At 44.2% G+C, this 23,649-nt stretch overlaps 1 protein-coding gene across 1 annotated transcript in view; it reads right to left on the bottom strand.

Annotated features, from left to right (window-relative positions):
• The window catches only part of JAM3 (junctional adhesion molecule 3), a 53,707-nt gene extending 30,324 nt beyond the window's left edge, over window positions 1-23,383 (bottom strand). Inside the window, exon 1 of the mRNA XM_061593022.1 lies at window positions 23,297-23,383. Coding sequence (XP_061449006.1) covers window positions 23,297-23,348 — 52 coding nt within the window. The 5' untranslated portion in view covers window positions 23,349-23,383. The remainder of the gene's footprint in view (window positions 1-23,296) is intronic.
• Window positions 23,384-23,649: the final 266 nt, after the last annotated feature.

The raw sequence follows: 23,649 nt of genomic DNA, 5'->3' as shown, positions 1-23,649 counted from the left end.
ACAGCAAGACCACCAGTAAGGTGTTATTAGTGCCAAAGATGTCCCAAGACATTTCGGTGCTTCAGGCAGAAAACCAAAATAGTGCCCTCTCCATCCATAGAATGGTAAATAGATAACTGTTTAAAAAGAGAAATTGAGAGGGGCTGCCATCTGTTCCATGAAAGCAGGGGGTTCAGACGTAAATGAAAGTCCTGCATGTGCTACCAGAGTGAGCCGTTCAGGACTAAGGAAGAGCAATTGAACCAGAGATATCTGTCAGCTTGAAGGGAAGAAGACCTTTAAAGATGAATTACCCACAACCCAGACCTTTAATTGCAGAGATTAGATGATTTTGACAGGCTCGGCTTTTCCCACATGTGCAGCTCTACATGGTGAGAATCAGCATGCGCCAACATTCTCACTTCTGCTCCGCTGTTATAGACACATGAGTGGTCTCTTTCCCACATGCAATGTGACACTCCTGATTGTCAGATGCTATTGGGCAAAATCCACTGGGTGCATCACTAAAGGTGCACTCCAAAGCAAAATGAGCGAAGCAAGCCATGTGAATAATGCATGAGCCCATGTGGTCAGGGACATCCCCTTCTTCCGATGCCTGTTACATTCCTGAGTTTTCCTTTACTTGGAAGCAGGGGTGGGGGGAGAGAGAGATCTGGAAAGCACAATCTTATTACAAGGAGCTAATGCAACCTGCCCTGCCCTTAAGGTATCTAAGGCCGAGACCATGTACCTCACAGCGCAATCAGAGAAATCCAACTTGGAACAGCAGGACAGCTCAGTAAGTCATACTGCCAAGGAGCCAAACAGGATTAGCGCTAATTCAATTGTGCCGACATCACGCCTGAGCATCTTTCTTAGGTCCATCAATGCAATTCTCTTTCTTTCCGCCTTCCCCCCCCCACACACACACACACCCCACACAAAACGATCGTGGCAATTATATTTCAATGCATCAAACCAGTTCCCATACTTTCGGTAATCTGTACAACAATCCTGCAATGTAGAACAGTATTATCATCATCATATTGTGGGGAGAGGAAGGATAACGGTTTGCCCAATTTAGTGAATTTGTGGTGAGATAGGGCTGCCAAGTTTTTACTGGTTCCACTCCAGGGCCTTCAACAGCAGCTCAACACACAAGTCAAACTTTCCCAATGTTTTTATCCCTCTGCCAGGAAAAACTTTGCTTGCTAAACTTCTATGTGCCGGGCTGCTGTTAAAAACAGAGGTGCAGAACCAGGAAAAATGTTGGCAACTCTCTCTTTGCTGGAGCAAGATATCTTTCTAGCACAAAACAAAAAATGACAAAACAGCTGCATTCTCGCTACAGAAGATAATTGCATGGCAGTGCAATACAGCCACTTGCACAACTTTGCTAAATAAAAGGAAACTTCTGGTTTAAATAGAACAAAGCAGGGATAGGTAGGGTAAAACTAACAAGGAACTGCCACAGAGGATTTGGTAGCAAATCCTACATTTCATTGTTCATGGGAAAATATGGAAGTGGAGGGTGGAAGGTTCTTTATTTTGAAAAATTACTGTTCTCAGCATGCAAACAGTGTGACTGGGAATGCTTCAGCTGCTGAATTTCTCTATGTCATGCAGCCGTTTAAAGTACTAGAGCCCTGTTAGGAAAAGGGTTGGGATGCTGTAATCAAGTAACACAACAGAGCCAGTGTGGTGTAGTGGTTAGGATGTTGGACTGGGCCCTGGGAGACCAGGGTGTGAATCCCCACACAGCCATGAAGTTCACTGAGTGACCTTGGGCCAGGCACTAACATGCCTCACAGGGATGTTGTGGGGATGAAATGAGAAGGGGTAGACCCATACATGCCACCTTGAGCTCCTTAGAGAAAAGGTGGAAGATAAATGCAATAAAATAAATAAATAAAATAGTTTCTCATTTGGGGTAATTACACACCTACAAGAGTGGCTGTTATACTTTAGCCAGCATGGATTTTTCACATTCTGAATGTTAATTGAAAATACCCCCATTCCATTCTGCTGCTTCCCATAAGCTTGTTTCAAAACAAAATCTTACAAAACCTATAGTCCTGAACTCAGAAACGCTTGCTTAACAACCCTCTACATTTTCATGGCAATACACAAAACATTCAGAGAGAATTCAGAGTTCAATATGTGAAACAACAGAAAAAAATCCAGTCCCCTGGCTGATTTTTAATTAATTTCAAGAATTTAACATTGATATCTATGATAGTGCAGGCATGCTCAGTAAAAACCAATTGTCAATGTTCTAAGCCAGACTCACACCTGTTTGGCTTTGCTAATCAGGGGACCACACCCACACCATACCTGTATTTCACTTTAGACAGTCAAGGCTTTCCCCAAAGAATCTTGGGAAGTGTAATTTGTGAAGTGTGCTGAAAGTTGTTAGGAGACTCCTGTTCCCCTGACAGAGCTCCAGTAGCCAGAGTGGTTTAACAGTCAGCTGCTGTGATTGAAGCTCTGTGAGGGGAATAGGGCATCTCCTAGCAACTCTCAGCACCCTTCACTAACTACACTTCCCAGGATCCTTTGGGGGAAGCCATGACTGTCTAAAGTGAAACAAAGGTCTGGCATAGATGTGGCCAGGGGCAGCTTTGGTTTAAATTTGGGTGGGAGACTACATGTGCCTGCTGTTGAATAAAAAGCTGGGGGAACCCCTGAAAAAGAATGATACTGTTCACAATGTTTTCCTTTTGGAAAGGAAAGGGGCTTGCCCTGTGCCCACCCACCCAATCTCCTCCCCTCCCTCCCTCCCCCTCCCCTTCCTGCCCTCCTCTTCTCTCCCCCCCCCCGCCTATCCCCCAGGTCAGTTTCACCTATCCTAAGCATGATTGCACAGGAGTAAATCCCACTGAACTCAAAAAGCATGCAAATGATCAAACCTGTCCTCTCCTTCTCCCTCTCCCTGCTCCCTCCCATCCCTCTCTCTCCTTCCCCTTTCCCTCTTCTCTCACCTCTTCTTCCCTTCCTCTCTTCTCACTCTTCCTTCTGCCTCTTCCATTAACAGAGACTCTCTGGGGGATGCTGTGCATCTCCACAGAGACACATTGCAACCATCCAGGAATCACTGATATATACAGATCTTGCCTTTTATAGCCATACCACATGCCCCTCATAATAACAGGCATTTCCTATGTCCACCTTGGATGTTGTTTTGTTTAAATTAAAATGTGGGTTATCAATACTTTACACAAAATAAAAATGACCTCACTGCTTATGATGTTGTCTGGCGGAGAGGTATAAATAAGGTCTTTTTTTAGTAAGCTGTAATTTGTCCTGCCCACCCATCTGTTATGGATCTCACAGTGAGAAATCACATGGAAAAGGAGGCAGAGAGGCAGAGAAGGGAGATGGATGAAAAAGTAACTTTAAAGATACAAAATCGAAGCTCGTGGAAAAGCAGAATAAAGTGTTCTGTACTAGACGCACAGCGACAGAAGCACTGTTCATGCTTTGCTTTTTTAAAAAAAAAATCTCCCACAGCTTTTCTTTTTTTTATAAAGACTTCAAAGGGCTTATCCTCCCCTCTTCCCGACCCCAAGTGGGAGAGAAGTTTATTAAATCATGCAAGAACTTTAGGTGAGGACAGCTGGCCTTGAGTCTGATATATCAGAATCTTTATAGAGGAAGACGTTAGTAAAAGGCATCAAACGCACACAGACACTCAGGCATGCACAATGCACACACAAGGGAGGCACATTCTGGCCCCAGACAGGCAACACACAGAACACTAAGTCGGGAGCCCGGTGAGATAATCTAGCCTGGTATTCCTCTACACCTCCTTGCCTGCAGAAAAAAAGCTTTGCATCATAAACTCAAGGCTTTGCAAAGATAAACAGCCTCCTTCTGGAAGGATTATGAAAGGCCCATGCCACGAAAGGCTTAGAGGATACACCAGTCAGGAAGCTAGACTAGAACTTTAATTGTCTCTCTCAAACAAGAACAGAACAGTAAGAAGAAAAACTCCTGACTTCACCTAGATATGACTAGGTCCAGTGGCACTTATGGGGCTTCCACACTAGTGGAATTGCTACCCTTAGTTGTTCACATACTTTTTTACAGTGCTAGCGAACTCCGTTTTCCATCCGTCCTGACTATTGGTACACTTAGGGTTGCCATATTCCAGTTCCATAAATCTGGGCAGGCTAATTTGCATATTATGCAAACTATTTGATAATCATGCAAAATAAGCATATTAAAGGTTGCATTGTCCAGTTGTTTTGTTTTTGTGCCTAGTAATTACCACCAAAAACTGGGGGAGGATGTGAGGATTTTTTTTCTAACTTACATTTTCAGCCTTAAATGTCTACACTCTAGTTTCCAACACTTTTATGTTGTTATGTGCCTTCAAGTCAACTAAGACTTATGGCGACCCTATGAATCAGTGACCTCCAACAGCATCTGTCCTGAACCACCGTGTTCAGATCTTGTAAGTTCAGGTCTATGGCTTCCTTTATGGAATCAATCCATCTCTTGTTTGGTCTTCCTCTTTTTCTACGCCCTTCTGTTTTTCCCAGCATTATTGTCTTTTCTAGTGAATCATGTCTTCTCATTATGTGTCCAAAGTTGCTGAACTATGGAATATTTATTTATTAAGAGGATTTATATCCTATGCTTCCACTGTTAAAAACAGAGCTCAGGGCAGCTTACAAACATAATAAAAACAATAAAAATACACAATCAATATAAAAACATAATAATAACAAAAAATAGGAGCAAACATAGAACAAGTCAATGCAGCAGTATAAAAATCCAGCATAAAACAAAAAGCCAGCAAAGTATCAACTATGAGCAATACTGTGACTGAGAGGTTGCCTATACCAACAATTAGGAAACGTGAAATGATCACACTGCTACAAATTGGAACGCAGATAGACATCAAGATTTCAATATTAACAGTTCAGTCAATCATCTTCTCTAAAGAGAGTAGTGTCTCAGCATGTGAGAAGTGTCTTTAGTACACCAATTCTCACATACTAGATCAGGCAGAGGCGAAATGCAGCCTTCTATGATAAAGGCTTGATGGAGACTTCTGTGCTGGCACCTCTTTTTTTAAAAAAAATGCAGTGAATTCTAGAGACCTGGCAAGCCATGCTAGCAGCTGTTCCATTCCTATTGGTCTTAAGGAGGGAAAAGTTTACACCACCACCCCTGCACACATATAGTCTCCCTGCATGTATATATTGTACACACACACATCCATCCATCCCAGGGGAGGAAACAAAGTAGGGTGATTTTTGGTGAGGAGATGCCTGCCAATCATTTTGAAGAAGGATATGCATTAAAATACTTTTTAGCCTTTTCTGAACTGCTGAACAGAGGCTCTGCTGGGCAACAGGATGAGTGAGGCTGCATTCCAATGCAACTTTACTTAGGCGTAAGGACCAATTAACAGGGTGGGGGCAATACCTCAGCCTTTTCTACAAAGAGGTTTGCTTTTATATCTTGACTTTGTTCAAGGGAGGGAGCGTTTGGTCAATTCAAACCCCTTTATTCCATCCTCGATGATGGCAGGCAGATCCTCCCATTGCATTCACTACTTAAGACACATACCCTGAGACACAGAGGCAATTGAGGTGAAGGGTGCTTCTCTGTGCTGACTCAACCAGAAAGTCTATGGATAAGGAGCACCGCGGAGCTGCACATGTTGATCAAGTGAGCATGTGCAGTTTTCTAAACTGCCTAGATTCTGCATATGCTGCAGACAGACAAACTAATTTTTTTTATTTTCCCAGGACAGCTGTGGTGTTCTGCATTGGCTAAGAACAATGGAAGGAGGGAGGAGGGAGTATCACAAAATGCAGCAGACCTCTGGATCCACAAAGGCTAGACTTGTGTTTTTTTGTTCCTGTTTTTTTAAAAATGAAAGCTGAGAATCCAGGCCACCTAAGCGGGTAAAAATCAGGGTAAAATCCAGCTAACCAGACAGTATGGCAACCCTAGTCATGCTGGGTGGGGCTGATGGGAGTTGGAGAACACAATCATCTAATCATTTTATCATGTTTTCCCCCCTTGCAATTCTTTCTGTTCTCAGACCACCAAAAGTCTGGCTTTTAAAGCAGATGCCTTTGCATGATATGGCATCGCGTCATTGACTTTACTTCGTAAGACGATTTTATGAAAAGGCCATCTCTACAGGCTTGGCAGATTTGGCAAGAAACTAATAGACCGTATGTGATTCTTTATTTTTATTTGTATATTAACTTCCATGGTCTTCATGCATCATTAATGATTTTTATTAGGTTTTCTCCTCCTGAAGTGAAGCGCACATCAAAAGTGCGGCTGTTGTTTCTTTTTGTTGTTGTTGTTACATATTTATCTCTTTCTTCCCATCCCATCTACAAAGGTATTATAATGAATATGTAAGGTCATTCCTCTTATTGGATGGAAGCAGAATATTTTAAAACAATAAAAATTGTGTAGAACAGAAGAGTACCACAATCTCCACAGGTATAAATGTCCTTTGTCTTACTCTTTCTATTTTTAATAGGCTTTTTATTTGGGCAGTGACATATCAGGCAGATGAATCTGTCATTGTTCAGCGCTTCTATTAGCTTGGTAATCTGAAAAGGCAACTTTTTCCAGATCAGGTCCCTCTGGAATGAGATTCTTCCCTAGAGTTTAAATGGGTTTTCCAATTTGTTTTCCCACTAGCAATTTTGCTGGTTAAGTATCCAGCAGCTTTCAGTGGTGTTGACCTGTAGATTAAAAGGGCAATATATGTCGGTCATCATGCCCCAAAATATTCTTTGTAGTCCATACTGCTTCCTCTGCTGCTTGCTTGAGAGTAGTGAAGTCTAATGAGGCAACAGTAAGGGCAAATGAGGAAATAGTGAGCAGCGAGGGTTAGTGAGGTAATAGTGAGGGCTATATGGCAAAAAATAACTGAAATCACTGGCATTCTGCTGCAGAGATTTTATTTATCTATTTATCCCACCTGTGATCGGAGCAACTCAAGTTAGCACACACTGGGTTTCCAAAGGCACTGACCAGCTCTGACATGCTTAGCTTCAGCAAGGTGGCCACATTATTCACCTCCAGATCACATCTTGAATGCGAAATCCTGCAAGTGCTTAGGAACGTATATAGGGCATCATTAGTCATATAACTCATAGGTCCTTTTCAGTGGGGACACCATTCCTGTGGAATGCCCTCCCAGCTGAGATTCACCTTGCCCCGACACATATGGATTTCGGTGTCTAGCCCAAACCAGATTATTTGTGAAGCGCTTCAGCTAGAGCTGGGGAAAAAGGCAATCTTGAGGCTCTTTTCCTTTTTCAGAGACTATACTTGGATTTCTGGGTTTTATGAATTGCTGATTTCACCCACACACACAAAAAATGCTTTTATAACCTCTGTATTGTTTTGATTGTTATTTAATGTGTTTTGTGGATTTCGTTTTATTGTATGCATATTGTTTACTGTATTTGAGTATTTCTGAAAATATAAGGGGTTTAAATAAATAAATATAAGGGGTTTAAATAAATAAATATAAGGGGTATAAATAAATAAATAAATAATGTCTACAGTTGCAAACTTTTGTTACTGGAGCTGCTTCATTGCCTTAAGCAGCAGCCCAACATGCAGAAATGAAGTACAGGATGCTCCTCACTTCATCTGCATGCTTGATGTCTCAGGGGCAACTGTGAGTCTTTACTCAAGTGATTACTTCCCCTTTGAAGTTACCTTGTATGACTAATTATGACATATATTCTTAAAACACCCACAGGATCAAGGCCTCCTTTTCCTAGAGCTGAAAACTCAGCTATGAAATCGTTCCCCAGGCTAATCTTACTCATATATATATATATATATATATATATATATATATATATGTGACAACTCCCATCATATATATATATATGTAAACACAGCTTTGTTAATTTTAAAATAGCTGTCTGCCTAAAGGATTTTTTTTTGTTATGTCAGAATTTGGGTGCTCTTTAAAAGATACAAGAGCCAGTGTGGTGTAGTGGTTAAGGCAGCCTTTCCCAACCAGTGTGCCTCCAGATGTTATTGGACCACAACTCCCATCTTTCCTGACCATTGGCAATGCTGGCTGAGGCTGATGGGAGTTGTGGTTCAACAACATCTGGAGGCACACTGGTTGGGAAAGGCTGGGTTAAGGTGTTGGACTACGACCTGGGAGACCAGGGTTCGAATCCCCACACAGCCATGAAGCTCACTGGGTGACCTTGGGCCAGTCACTGCCTCTCAGCCTCAGAGGAAGGCAATGGTAACCCCCTCTGAATACCGCTTACCATGAAAACCCTAATCATGGGGTCACCATAAGTTGGAATCAACTTGAAGGCAGTCCATTTCTATTTTTAAAAGATGTAGGCCAGCTTCCTACATTCCTAAATCTGATGAACAAATCAAGTGAAGTTAAACCCAGATGGGTAGTAAAATAGAAAGTCGCAATCCTACACCACATCACCAGGGAGCTAGCCTCATTGAACTAATTGGGACTCACTCCTGAACAGACATGCATAGGATTGCATTGCAAGAGTCCCAACATGTGTGTATTTTAAACAAACTACTAATTTACTCTACAGAAGAGAATGAAGGAACAACCACTTGGGAATGCTCATTCCCTAACACTAGCTTCCCAGAAGTAGGGGGAGCTTTATGCCTACATCTGCCGGCAGATCATGGGAACTTCTGCTTGCAATCATTTGTCTGCTCTTTTAAACATGCCCCCCAGACTGTCCTTCATTTCTCTAGATTAAGGAGGCTGAACGATGGCAGGGCTAGACAGAGCAAGAAAAGCCTTTCCCCCAAATGTTTCGACAGGAATAGTTCTCACACTGAAAGCATGTTGATGGCCCCCTATTTTTAGTTCCTCGGGCAGGAAAGGACACTTGCCCCACCTAGTCTTATCATAAACAAACCCATGAAACAAAAGGGGATGAGGAGAAACGTTGCCAGTTGCCTCCTAGCATCACTCCATCCCCAAAAAAGTCAGGGAGAATAAATTTATTTTATGTGGATTATTTTTATGTATTAATATATATCCTGCCCTTTATCATAAAATGATCTCAGGGCAGGTCACACAGTAGAGAAGAACAAAACCAATGAATAAAACAGTTCCCAACTACTGACCATTAAATACAATGAGTTGAATCCAGCTACGTTTTATTCAGAGTAGAAGACCCATTTAAATTAATAGGCTTAAATTTGTCATGTCCATTTAATTTCACTGGGTCTCCTCTTAGGATGCAACCCAATGTTAGCATACCCTCCATCTATAGACTTCTGCAGCCCCGAGAGCCACATGGAAAACCAGCAGAAGTTAATCTATCATTAAAAATAATAATAATAACTTTTATTTTTCAGCCGCCTATCCGTCCGGGTTAGGGACACTCTAGGCGACGAACAACAAGAATAAAAACAATACATAAATATATCCACATAATCAAATTATAAGCTAAAAACCATTCGTTAATTCAGAACATAAGTTAATCTGTCCCAATCTTGTAGGCCTGCCTGAACAGCCAGGTCTTCAAGGCTCGGCGATAGCTGGACAGGGAGGGAGCATGTCTGAGATCGAAAGGGAGAGAGTTCCAGAGGGTGGGGGCCACAACAGAGAAGGCCCTCTCTCTGGTCCGTACCAGCCTAGCTGTTCTCACCGGTGGGACCGAGAGAAGGTCTTGCGAGGCTGATCTTGTCAGGCGGCATAACTGGTGATTCTGGAGGCGTTCCTTCAGATATACTGGGCCGAAACCGTATAGGGTTTTAAAGGTCAGCACCAACACCTTGAATTGGGCCCGGTAGACAACTGGTAGCCAGTGAAGATCTAATAACACTGGGGTGATATGATCCCAGCGACGGCTATGCGTAATCAAGCGTGCCGCCGCATTCTGTACCAGCTGTAATTTCCGGACCGTTTTCAAGGGTAACCCCACGTAGAGCGCATTGCAGTAGTCCAATCGAGAGGTGACCAGGGCATGTACTACCAGTGGGAGCTGATGAATAGGGAGGTAGGGTTGCAGTCTCCGTATCAGATGTAATTGATACCAAGCTGCCCAGCTCACTGCTGTAATCTGAGCCTCCATGGACAGCTGGGAGTCAAGAATGATCCCAAGACTGCGGACCTGGTCCTTGAGGGGCAAACTTACCCCGTCAAGCATCAGGTCAGTAATTCCCAATTTCCCTCTATCTCCCACAAGTAATACCTCAGTCTTGTCGGGGTTCAGCTTCAGCTTATTCTCTCCTATCCATCCACTTACGGATTCCAGGCACTTGGACAAGGTGTTCACAGCCAACTCCGGTGAGGATTTGAATGAGAGATAGAGCTGAGTGTCATCTGCATACTGATGGCACTGCAGCCCATAACTCCTGATGATTGCCCCCAGCGGTTTCACATAGATGTTGAATAGCATGGGAGAGAGGATAGAACCCTGTGGTACTCCACAATGAAGAGGCCAAGGGTCTGAAGCCTCATCTCCCAATGCCACCCGTTGCTGCCTATCTGAGAGATAGGAACGGAACCACTGCAAAACAGTGCCTCCTATTCCTAATCCCTCTACGCGATTTAAAAGGATACCGTGGTCAACGGTATCGAAAGCCGCTGAAAGGTCCAGGAGGACAAGGAAGGTGTATTCACCCCTATCCAATGCCCTCCTCATATCATCTACCAGAGCGACCAAGGCTGTTTCCGTTCCATGACCAGTCCTGAAACTCGATTGATATGGATCTAAGTAATCCGTTTCCTCCAAGTGTGTCTGTAACTGCGTAGCCACCACCCTCTCAATCACCTTGCCCAAGAATGGTAAAATAGAGACTGGGCGAAAGTTGTTTAACTCTTGGGGATCCAAGGATGGTTTTTTTAAGATGGGTTTTATCACCGCTTCCTTGAGGGCTGATGGCATTGCACCCTCTTGCAAGGATGCATTCACCACCGCCTTGATCCCTTCGCTCAGTCTCTCTTTACAACTCATAATGAGCCATGAAGGGCAAGGATCAACCAGACAGGTGGTTGGCCTCACAGTACCGAGCACCTTGTCCACTTCCTCAGAGAGAAGAGGCTGAAACCAATCCCAACGGACTGGAATGCAACTGGCCGACTCTGGCCCACTTCCTGTCTCCACGGCGAGTGGAAGCATGCTCTTCAGGCGCTCAATTTTATCGGCAAAGTGTTTAGCAAAGGTGTCACAGGAGATTTTAGAATGTTCCATGGGTTCCTGAGCAACTGGACCGACCAGGCTTCGGACCACTTGGAACAATCTCCTGGGACAACACTCTGCTGACGCAATAGAGGTAGCAAAGAAATTTCTCTTTGCTGCCTTTGTTGCCACCTGGTAGGCAGCTATTGCTGCTCTAACCCGTGTCCGATCGTCTTCAGTGCGAAATTTCCGCCACCGGCGCTCAAGTCGTCTCACCTCCTGTCTCAGACCCCGCAACCGTGGTGTGTACCAGGGTGCTGTCTGAGTTCTATTCAGGGGGAGAGGACGTTTCGGAGCCACCCAGTCCACCGCCCTAGTGACCTCCTTATTCCACTCCATCACCAGGGATTCGACCGGGCGTCCTTCAGTCAGCTCCATATCCCCCAGCGCATTCAGGAAACCTTTGGGCTCCATCAGGTGTCTGGGGCGGACCATCCTAATAGGTCCTTGTCCCCTGCGGAGGGCGTGCGGCATCGAGAGATCTATATTCACCAGATAGTGGTCTGACCATGACACGGGGTTAGAAGAATTCACCCCCATTTTCAGAGCACTATCCTCCCCTCCCGAGACAAACACAAGGTCGAGAGCATGACCGGCTACATGGGTAGGCCCTATATTACTAAGGTGCAGATCCCAAGGTCATGGTTTCCATGAAATCCCGAGGGGCTCCTGTGAGGACAGCCTCGGCATGTACGTTGAAATCCCCCATCACCACAAGGTTGGGGGAGAGCAATCGCACAGCCGAGATCACCTCGAGCACCTCAGTCAGGGAGTCTGCTGTGCAGCGGGGTGGGCGGTACACAAGCAGAATCCCTAAACTGCCCTTTGGGCCCAACCTCCAGTACATGCAATCAACAAACTTGGTCTCATGCAGAGGGGGTCTGGCGAAATACAAAGATTCCCGATAAATAACTGCCACTTCCCCTCCCCGCCTACCAATCCTCGGCTGCTGTGCATATCGGAAACCGTCTGGACACATGGCCTCAAGTATAGGGGCTGAGGCCTCATCCAGCCATGTCTCCGTAATACATACCAGGTCTGCGTCCTCATCCAGGATCATATCATGGATGAGTGATGTTTTCTGTACCACAGACCTGGCGTTACACAACAGCAATCGAAGATTGGATGGAGTTCTGCTTCCCCCAGTTATCTTCTGGTGGTAAACAGGCCCGGAACAAGGGATGGATATTAAGCACCTATCCCTGGTTCCCCGATGCCGGCTTGGCCTGTTGCCCACGCCTCTCCAGAGTGGCAAAGAAAGTTTTATTCATGGATACAAAATAAAAGGCCTTTCTCTTGCAAACGAATTTCGTGCACCCTCACAGCAGCCTACGGCAGGAAAGAGTTCTATACAGCAGATGAAGATGTGAGAAAACAAAGACTTTTAAAGATGGTCATTAAAAAACAACACCCAAACACCAATGCTTTCCAACTCCCCTCCTTTCCCAAGAGCAGATGCACCTCTTCTAGTTCAATGGGATTCTGGGTCTTTACTGTGGAGAACATATCTTTGGTAGTACTGCATTGCTCAGTATTCTCCTGTATTCTAAGATGTGACACCTTGTGGATACTTGGGATCAAAAAGGCAACTGACACACTAGTACCAGGGTTGGAGTGTGTAGGGTTAGTGTGTGTTATAAGCATGCATGCTTTTTCTCTACGTGTTGGGCCTGAAGCCGTGGAAGACAGAAGATGGTTTCGTGCATGAAAACTTCGGCAAGGTGAAAGACAGCAGGCAGTGCAAACTACTCTGATCAGGATGTACTCAAGACTACTCAAGTAAGCCAGCAGAAAAGAAACGTATCTTCTGGTGATATACTGCCAATCAAGTTTGCAGTATGTTTTTGGCCTCACAATAACCTATAAAAACCAGCCCTGCAGAAATGGCCAGTTGGAGAATGCAGCAGAGAACAGAAGCAGCCAGAGTGCACTCGCCAAGATCTCGCTTCTAACTTCCCGCCATGTCTAGCTTGGCCAGCTAGGCTGTATGAGTGCTGCGAGTCCTAATGGTTAGGGGAAATAAACTTGAAACTAACTGCTCTCTTTGTGGAGAATCAATAAAGTTTTTCAGCTGTCAACAATTGGTGTATTTCTTGACTCCCACATTTATAAGATCCCTGCTCCACTCAGACTGATCACCTGAGGCTAGTAAAGACCCCAAATTAATTAGAAGCTCTTTGTGACAGCGGGCTTCAGACCTGAAGGGGTCCTCTGGTGGGCATACTACCCTCTGAGCTGGCAGTGGCACTACTCTGATCACAATGGGTGGCTGCCATTTTAATTTTCCACACTGCCCCTAGTGATAGTGTTGCTCCAAGGCAGTGTGGCCACTGGTCATCTAGGACTAAGTGGTGGAGGGGGGGTTAAAAGAGGGCCTAGGGCAAGCATTGGCTGTGGGCCAAGTCCTGCCTGAGGATGCCGACTGGTTGCACCAGACCTGGTCTGTATATGTTGGAATGTGTGGAATAGAAAGAAGCAGAGCCAGTTTAGCCCCCATTCTCCTCAAAAGCTCTCTTGAAGAGATCCGATATTGCCCTTGTTAGGGAAGAGGCTAGTCGAGTCTTCCTCAGGAGGGAGTTCTATAATCTGAGGGATGGATAACCAATAAAAAGGCTCTAGTGACTGGCCTCCAATGGATTCAGTACATGAAGCAGGGCCTGTTGTTGTTATGTGCCTGCAAGTCAATCACGACTTATGGCAACCCTATGAATCAGTGACCTCCAATAGCATCTGTCCTGAACCACCCTGTTCAGATCTTATAAATTCAGGTCTGTGGCTTCCTTTATGGAATCAATCCATCTCTTGTTTGGCTTTCCTCTTTTTCTACTCCCTTCTGTTTTTATTTATTTATTTATTGTATTTATATACCGCCCCATAGCCGAAGCTCTCTGGGGGGTTTACAGTAACTAAAAACACTAAAACAAACATACAAATTTAAAGCACATCTTTAAAAAACAATTTAAAACACAATTTAAAAATTTAAAACAATTATTATTGTCTTTTCTAGTGAATCCTGTCTTCTCATGATGTGTCCAAAGTATGATAACCTCAGTTTCATCATTTTAGCTTCTAGTGACAGTTCTAGTTTAATTTGTTCTAACACCCAATTATTTGTCTTTTTTGCAGTCCATGGTATGCGCAAAGCTCTCCTCCGCCACATTTCAAATGATTTTTCTCTTTTCCGTTTTTTTCACTGCCCAACTTTCACATCCATACATCCATAATTTTACATATTTATTGTTTCCCTACAACACAATGTCAAAGGAAAGGCAGTTCTCTGCCTTCTGCCTTCATTTACTCTGCAACTGTGTGTCCTACACTGATTTCTGAAATAAATTGTGTTCTGAATCATACTATGGCACTATCCACACAGCAGCCAAACAATGCTAACCTCCTTTTAAACATCTTTTTCCACAGAATATTTAATTTCACAGTGGATATGATTCTACTTATAAAATACTTGGAACGCAAACGCATTCAGCACAATTTCCTACCTGGATAAGCGATTATGGGGGGAGAAAGAAAGGAAGCCATACTCTGCCTTCCTGTCCACTACCAGATCCAACAAAAGATCCTAGGAACAAAGGAAGCTGCCTTATCCTGAATCAGTCCATTGGTTCATCTAGCTCAGTATTGTCTACACTGACAGGCAGTGGCTCTCCCAGATTTCAGACAGGGTTCTCTCCTAGCTTCATCTGGAGATGCCTGGAATTGAACTGGGACTTTCTGCGTGCAAAACGGATGCTCTACCACTGACCTACAGCCCTTCCCCGTATTAAAACACAGGAACCAGGGAAAAAATAACCTTGTTCCTTTCCTCAAAGCTGTTCCTCACCTTAACCCTTCCTTATCTCTCTGCTCTGATATATCTCTTCCCATACCCTCACTCCTCCAGCTCCAACATCCTCCAAATGCCTTCTGCTCCGCCCTTTTCCTCTTGCTGCCCCATATGCTTGGGGATTGTCTCCAGAACACCTGCATGGTGGCATCTCTCTTATTTACTTCTAATCACGCCTCAAAACCATCTTCCAAGAAGCCTTTTGTGCACACCCCTTACTGGTCATGCCATGCTGCAACTGAGCTGTAGCCACCCTCTTTAATTTTCTCTTTGTCCTCTTGCACTCTGTAAAAGTCCATGCCCATGGAGTAATAATAATAGTAAATCCTCTAAGATGTGATTGTAAACACACATGCTAGAGAGTAAATCCAAATGAAAGAAGAGGCACAGTAATAATAATAATAAAAATAAAATTTTATTTGTTAGTCGCCCATCTGTCTGAATTAACAGACACTCTGGGCGACGTACAACAATATAAAATATATACAATCACCAATCACAATATTAACATCAATTCATCTAAAACCATCCTTCAATTAATACAGTATAAAAACCTAACCCGCCCCAGAAATCCCATAGGCCTGCCTGAATAGCCAGGTCTTTAAGGCTCGGCGAAAAGCCATCAGGGAGGAGGCATGTCGGAGGTCAAACGGAAGCAAGTTCCAGAGGGTGGGGGCCACGATCGAAAACACCCTCTCTCTGGTCCGCACCAGCCTAGCTGTTTTCACCGGTGGGACTGAGAGGTCTTGTGAGGCTGATCTTGTTTGGCGGCATATTTGGTGATACTGGAGGCGTTCCTTCAGATAAACTGGGCCGAAACCGTATAGGGTTTTAAAGGTTAGTACCAACACCTTGAATTGGGCCCGGTATACAACTGGCAACCAGTGTAGCTCTATCAACACTGGGGTGACATGATCCCGGCGACGGCTCTGCTTTATCAAGCGTGCCGCCGCATTCTGTACCAGCTGCAGTTTCCGGACCGTCTTCAAGGGTAACCCCACGTAGAGCGCATTACAGTAGTCTAGTCGAGAGGAGACCAGGGCATGTATCACCCATGGGAGCAGATGAATAGGAAGGTAGGGTCGCAGCCTCTGTACTTATTTACTCTTACAAGGACAAGTTCCAGAAAAAAGAAATTGTCCCTGATAAATAAGGACACATAAATAAGGTCACATTGCAAATGCAGCCTAGGGGTGCACAATATTCCAACATGGAAACAACGTGCACATCTACTGGGCAGGGGTGATGCTCAGGCTTGTATTCTGATGCAATGCTGCTGCAGAGAAACATAAAGCGTGGAAAACTTGCACTTTCTCATCCTGCGCAGCAAATGAACATCGAAAGTCACTTGCCGTGTCCCTGAAGAGTAGCGATTGCCAACAGTTTGTTCATTTTACAGACCTTTAATATTTCAGAAGCTTTGACAATAATAAGCAGAAAGCATTATGGGCAGTGTTTTCTCCATCACAATGATCAAAAGCAGTTTCATATGAATGGCAAATCTGAGATGATGCATTTTTGCCATTTAGTAGCCTGAATTAATCAGTATATCCTCATTCAGTATGGTGCAATCTACATTGCTATTGGCCTAACATCACTCTTACACAGTGCTTTGATGTGGTCTTTTTGAGAAGAGCTTGTGCCAGCCTCGGCTTAAACAAAGAAGGCACCTAACATGATTAATTCAATGGGATGAGATACCTTTGATTAAACTACAGTTACACTAAGCCCCTTGCCATCCTGCTTGTTTTGTTCCAATGATAGGACAAATGGCTGGACCATCCCAAGACAAACGGTGGCAATCTCTACTGAAAATTGTTTGTGTTAAGGATAACCTAACACAGCACTTGTTGTTTTCCTCCAACAGAAATATGCCTCACGCTTTTAATGTTCCTACTGGAAGAGGAAACAGATTGAGAATGGAACCATGTTAATTAATTCTGTCTCTTTGCTTCATCTGCTTTTATAGGATGCAACTTCCAAACAAGCCTCCAGACAGCATTAAATGTTCCGCATACAAGGGGAGAGAGATTTAGTTTACCCCAAAACATTTTGCAACAAATGAGAGTGTTTTGCAAAACAGGAAGGGGGAAGATGTGGGGAGATCCTGAATCAGCACTTACTGGCCTGTGGGAATTGCTTATCCTATCTCTCCCACACCCCATGCTACCGGTCACCCCTGCTTTAGGGGGGGAAAGTACAGAGAAATTCCATGGATCAACTGGGATGGGTGCAATCAGCTGTGAAACATTGCTTCTAAATTTACAGCAGCATCCAGTTCTGCCTCAACACACATGCACAAAAATAAAGGGGGAATTGCAAAGAACGCCAAAGAAGAGATACAATTTGCTAAAGAGCAAAAAGTACAAACAATTTGCCATTGTTCTAGCCCAGTGGTTTTCAAACCGTGCTCCAGAGCATCCTAGTGTTGTTTGGCAGCTTATCGGGAATTGCTCAACAAGAAGATTAGTAATAGCATATGCTCAGCCATCTCTGAATACCAGCCTTTTCCTGCAAAATGCAATGGTGTGGCAGTGTAATGTGTGCTACCAGGTCACACGAGACAACAATAAGCTTGGCCAGTGTCCTGCATTAACTGAATGTGCATCCTAGAACATGCCCCAGAATTATCTTCAACAGGCAGAATTCTGTAACAGGCTAATTGATTGCCTGGGCTGCACCACAGGGAGTCACTGAGGTAGATCCAGGAAGATGCCAAGGATCCAAGCCATGAGGTAAATCCAGGAGGCCAGAACCACGGCACAGGCCAAGAGTCAGAAAATAAGCCAAGACACAGGAAATGCTATAATTGCTCAGCCAAAGTCCCACTCCCAATAGGAAACCTTTATACCACCTTCCTATTAAGAAGAGTCAATGACCAGCCAGGGCAGCCAGAGATACTCCAGTATGTGGGAACTAGGTATGAAAGAGAATTCCAACAAAATGAGAAAAGGAAACAGAAATTGCTGCAGTTCGGGTGTTCATCTGTGGTCAGGAATGGAAATAAGTCAAGTGAATACAATCGGTATTTGTTCACATCATTGCTGTTGTTGTTCTTAAGTCTGTAAACGATATGTAATTAATGACTTGTTTAAACTTTGTTTTGACATTTCCTTTACACTGGCATGAATGTAAGTTATGTAAATAGTTTACATAACTTAAGTAACATGTTAAGTAGAGGGCAGTGAGACAAATAACATAGTATTTGGCAGAAACTAGATTGCAGCAGAATGGAAACAGCGCTGATTGTGACAAATACATACAGTATTGGAACACAAGCTCCTGCCTTCTTAAAACCCTAGCGGGAACCCTTCACTACTTAGGGAAATGTTGCACCCTGTAGCCTATGATGGATCACCACATGGGGCAGCTGTGCACAGAACCAGGGGGTTTCTAGTACAAGTCAGATGAGCTCCTAACAGGATGGGATGTGGAAAAATTGCCTGAAGAGGGAAAGTTTAAAAACCACTTTTCAAACTGAAAAAATGGGAGAGCCAAACAGATCAGAAGAGCCTTAAGTAAACCAAAATGAACTGGGAGTTGGAATGAAATATTTACACTTCAAAATCCCACAGACAATTTTACTGTTAGCTACCCAGCAGTTATTCATGGTTCAAATCACAAGCACACCAACGGAATTGTCAGGGAGGTTAACAAACTACAACTGGGATCCAAGAAGCACAACATTAATCCAGGGTGATAGAAATAAACAGGTCAAAAAAGAAAGTAATCCAAGTTCAAAGCCAGGTCCTTTGACTTTTAACACACAGAGAAACGGATATGTTTGTACACACATACACACACTTCTCCACGAATCAAGAACCATTTAATCAACAAAAGCAGTTGCAATAAATGTCAGAAGAGAGAGGCAGCTTGCTAGTATCACACATTCTTTGCCAACAGCTGTAGAGCGGACATGCAGGGGGAACGCACAGATGCTTCTCTTACGACGAAAATACTGGTTATTTGCTGCTGGATTAGAAACACCAAACCTTGCCTAAGAATGTTACTGAACTTGCCATTTGAAGCACTCAGTTCTGGCCCAACTCAAGGAGCTTGTATGTGATCACCCTGTTACTGCACAACAACGATGCTGCTCCTTGCTCTGATTACATTCTTAGCATTCAGGCCCCCTTGCCAATTTAGGAGCTTGCAAGGCTAAAAACCACAACCTCACAAAAAGCAACTATAGGCCTGGACAGCTGTCTTGGAGCACTTGCTTGCCTGAAAGACAGCTGGATGTTATATCTTTCTTTCTTTCTAAAGTGGGGGAGAGAATTAGAGATATTCTTACCACAAAAAGGCCTTTGTAAGAACAAAACCTATTTGTGACTCTTGAGAATTCCATGACTTCTAACTATTTTAACACAACATAGGATGCAAATCCTCATTGAAAATTCTGTCCCAGAATAAGTTGTCTTGAGGAGCAGGTGAGATTGTTAAGAAATGAGGAGTGCAGCAGTGGGCAAATAATGGGGTTTAAGCACAGGAAATCCCATTTAAATCCCCACTTTGCCCTGCAGTTGGATGATCTTCTGCAAGTCACTCACTTCGGGGCCTTAAATATCTATCCTGCAATTATAAAGAAGCAAAGAACTATAAAGCACTTTGCACACCGGCAACAACACAGTCCTCTGCAAGTTGACTTGCAAGTCTGTTTCATTGTGTTCAGGGGAACCCAATGCCAAGAAGAAGTAGTAGTTTTAGTGGTGGTAGTAGTCGTAAACTTTTTTAAAAAATGAGGCACAAGAGGCACAATTTACTTAAAATTCCAAAAATCCACATTACAGCTGCACTTTTGTGTTGGCTAACCAAAATGTTACAAAATTGTGTGCAAGCTTGCCACTTCTCCAGAACTCTTCATCAGGCTAGAATGCTAACTAAAACAAAGGTGGAATGCTAAAAAAAAAAAAAGACTTTTGTCACACTGGATGGAGTCTGCATTTAGTCACAAGATAGAATGTGGGAGCAGACATTCCACTGAGGCTGTGCTAGGTGCTTTGCAGGTTTTGCACCTACTAAGAAGGAGGAACATACAACAGTTGATTCCTCATTTTACCAGATCTATCTAGGTAAATGATGGTAGTCTGGATTCCTTTCCCTGGACACTTTATGGTGATATCTCTCTTCGTTCAAATTCTTCCTTAGAATATTTTCTATAAAACCATTATCTCTATCCCAAACTGAAACAAAGCCTAACATTATATACATGTGTCTTCTTCCATGCAAACATCTCCAGTTATTGAGACCTGAACTTAAGAGGACCATCTTCAGGTATCCCCACCTTCGGGTGAGGTGGTGGTAAATACGGAAAGGACTTTTCCCAATGGCGACACCCATTTATGAAATACCCTTCCCAGAGAAGTGGGAGAGGTGACTACATTAGCCTCCATCTGGTGGAAAATAATCCTTGTCACCAAAGATTTTCATGATTCTAATGGCTGCTTGTATTGCTTTATTTTAGATTTCTTTAAACTATTTTTATCCAGCTTCTCTTTGCATAAAGAAAAACTGCAGATTTTGTAGCTCCAGATTTTTAAGTGATATCAGTCACTTTATTGTTTTATTGCTGCTGTCTGTCTTTTACTATTTTAATTATTATAGGATTTGTGTGATTTGGGCTGCAATCCTATATATATTTACCGGGAAATAAGGCTCACTGAATTCAGTGGGACTTACTTTTGAATAGAAATGCATGGGATTTCACTGTAAAAGTGGGATTACTTTTATTGTTGTGAACTGCTTTTGTAGACTAGAAAGCAGAAAAGTGGCATAAATCTATTTTGATTAATTCATTTAATTTATTGATTTGCCTGGATCCATCCCTTGTTACCAGTGTTTTCTCTTTCCTCTTTGTTTCTGACCTTTGTTGGGAATGTATTTTATTTTATTTAAAAAGTGTTTCCTGCCTTTTCACCAGATCTGGTCTTCCAAGGCAGCTAACTCCGTTAAAAACAACAACCACCCTAAAATACCAGAGCAAACAAACTAAAAACAATATGGCATAAAACCTAACTATCTAAAACAGCAGCCATTAAAATTAATAAGCAGTTCAGTACAATTTATCACCAAAGACCCAGAAGAATAGGGCAGTTTTAACCTGGTGCCTAATGCAGGGACGAAGAACAACCTTTTGTCCTGTTGAGGACCTGTGATGTAATCTGCTGGGGGGGGGGGTCACATACCAGTGGTCGGTGGAGCTGAAATTAAAAGAGAGTAGAGTCCTCCCCTTCTCTCTCTCTTTCTCCCTACCTGCCCACCACCCAGTGACGTGGGGTACATCTTTGAGGGCTGCTTCAAGTGTGACAAAATGCCTACCCCAAAAAAGGCACTGCTGTTTGTAGAAAAAAACCTGTGTGAGATTGTTAGAGATGCTCACACGTGCGTGCATGTTTGCTGGGTGTTGCAAGAAAATACACAGGCGTATGTGGTTACCGCAAACAATGAATTACACATCAGCTCCGGCTGTTTCCTACACAGAATGACTTCCATGTAAGCAGCAGATTCAAATCATCACATTTCTCTCCACGATGTGTTCTGTCTCTCTCTGGGGTGAGGACAAGAAGGGCTGAGAGACCCCCTCTCCCCCCCACCCCAAACAGTGACTGCCACTCACCAACGCCCCCTCCCTAGTTCCTTTATTAATAGCCAGATGACAAGCAAGTCCCAACTCTTTCGTGAATGGAATTAGCAAATGTTTTTGCAATTAAAGCTGCAAACATTTGCACGGGGCTCCTGGAACAAAGGGTGACTCTGTTGCCAAGTGAATAGGATCCAGTATCAACTCTCCCTGCCTGGCAAAGCATCACATTCCTCATTCTCTCATCCTCTGGAAAGGTGGGGGAGGTGCCTGAGTTATGGGGAGCCAAGATTCCTTATTTCTTTTGGGGGAGGCTGTGGAGGGCTCATTGTCATCTTCTTCAAAGGAACAGAGGGAGAAGCAAGCTGTTAGAGGAAAAAACACATCCCGTTCACTCTAATCTCTTATAATTCAGCCATGATGTGTGGTTTATGTATATGTGCATGTACACACACACACACATTAAATTACATACAGATGTAGTAAGGGATGGCTTCCTTTAAGCCAGTTTTAAAATGAACACTCATTTTTTTAAATAAAAAGTGCCCCACAACCTCATTTTTTCTAACCATATTGTACTAGAACGAAGTCTCCTTACTTCTGCCGTACCCTCTAACCCAATCCTATAACAGCGTGTCTTCCCAAGTTACAAAGAGTGGGGGGAACTCTGGCTGCTTTTAGGGCATCCTTGTCTTTCCCTGCCCACAAAAATTGTGGGGCAGTGGAGTCCTAAACAACACACTGCTTTCTATCTTTCTTTCCTTACAAAAGTGCCTCCATTTATTTGGAGTGGGATGGGTTTGGGTTAGGAAGAATCTTCCACTCTGGGACAGTGTCTTCTAGCGATTATAAGGCAGAGGGCAGAGACTGGCTTATCACCCACATGAGAGCCTTTTGGGGGTTTGGAAAAAAACGGGAGAAAAATGCTTTAAATAAATAAATAAATACCAGCGTAATAACTATGCCTGGGCAGAGAAAACTCCTAGCGGGGGAAATGACTTGTGAACTGTAGACTCTGGTGACTTTTAAGACCTTTGTAGTGCAATGTCTTTCACTCCAAGAGTGCTGAAAGGCCCCATAACCCACCCACCCCCCGCACACACGCGCGCGCACACACACACACACCAGATTCTTTTCTTCTTCTTTCAGCCCCTCCTATGAACACAGAGCAGGACTGCCCAGCAAGGAACGGGAGGAGAGAGAGAGACTTTCTGCCACGGTTTCTAAAAGAGGGCTAAAACTTTCCTTCTGCTTCCTCCCGCCTAGCTCTTTTGCCCACAGATGCTGGAATAAACGCTGCTGCCCTCTCCCTTGCAAAACTCCCCAGCACCCCCTAGGAGGAAAAAAAAAGAAACCAGTCCAAACATTTGTGAATCCGAAAGCCACAGGGCATCAATCGCCTCTATTGTCCCAAGCAGTCTCTATTTCTCGATGATGATGATGATGGGCAGGGTGTAAAGCCCACACGTTCGCCCCCACCCCTTTACACAGCGAGACACCCCCGCCCCCTCAGTCTCCCAACTCGTGGCCGCTGAAAACAATGAGGGGCAGGAGGGGGGGGATGGATGAGTGCTCTCCCCACACCGCAAGCCTCGTCACCCCCCAAGCACGCTCCATCGGTCCCGGCGCTCAACGAAAGCCAGTCTCCCGCCACCGCCACCCCCAAAACCCCAGTCTTCTCCCTCTCCCCACCCGGGCGAGACTCACGGAACATGGGAAGCAACAGCAGGAAAAGCAGCGCCCGCCGCCTGAGCGCCATGATGGGGATGTGTGTAACTCAGCCGTCCGCCGGGCCGGGCCGGAGCTTGCGCATTCCCCGCCTGGCCAGGTCCCAGCGCCGGGTGGGAGGAGAGAACGGGAGGAGAGGGGAAGGAGGGAGCGAGGCGGAGATGCCCGCCTGAGCCGCGCTCGGCTGCCCGGGCAACAGTTGCTAGGAGACCAGAGATGCTGGGGCACCGTTGCCTCGGCAACCGCATCTACAGCCGCGCGGCTGAGCTGGGGCCTCTTGGTAAGGATGGAAACGGCGGTTAGTGCGGCTGAAGGGTGTTTTTTTTTTTTTT

Source organism: Rhineura floridana, chromosome 12 (genome assembly GCF_030035675.1).
Source record: "Rhineura floridana isolate rRhiFlo1 chromosome 12, rRhiFlo1.hap2, whole genome shotgun sequence".
Taxonomy (NCBI): domain Eukaryota; kingdom Metazoa; phylum Chordata; class Lepidosauria; order Squamata; family Rhineuridae; genus Rhineura; species Rhineura floridana.
This window is presented reverse-complemented; position numbering and strand designations above follow the sequence as displayed.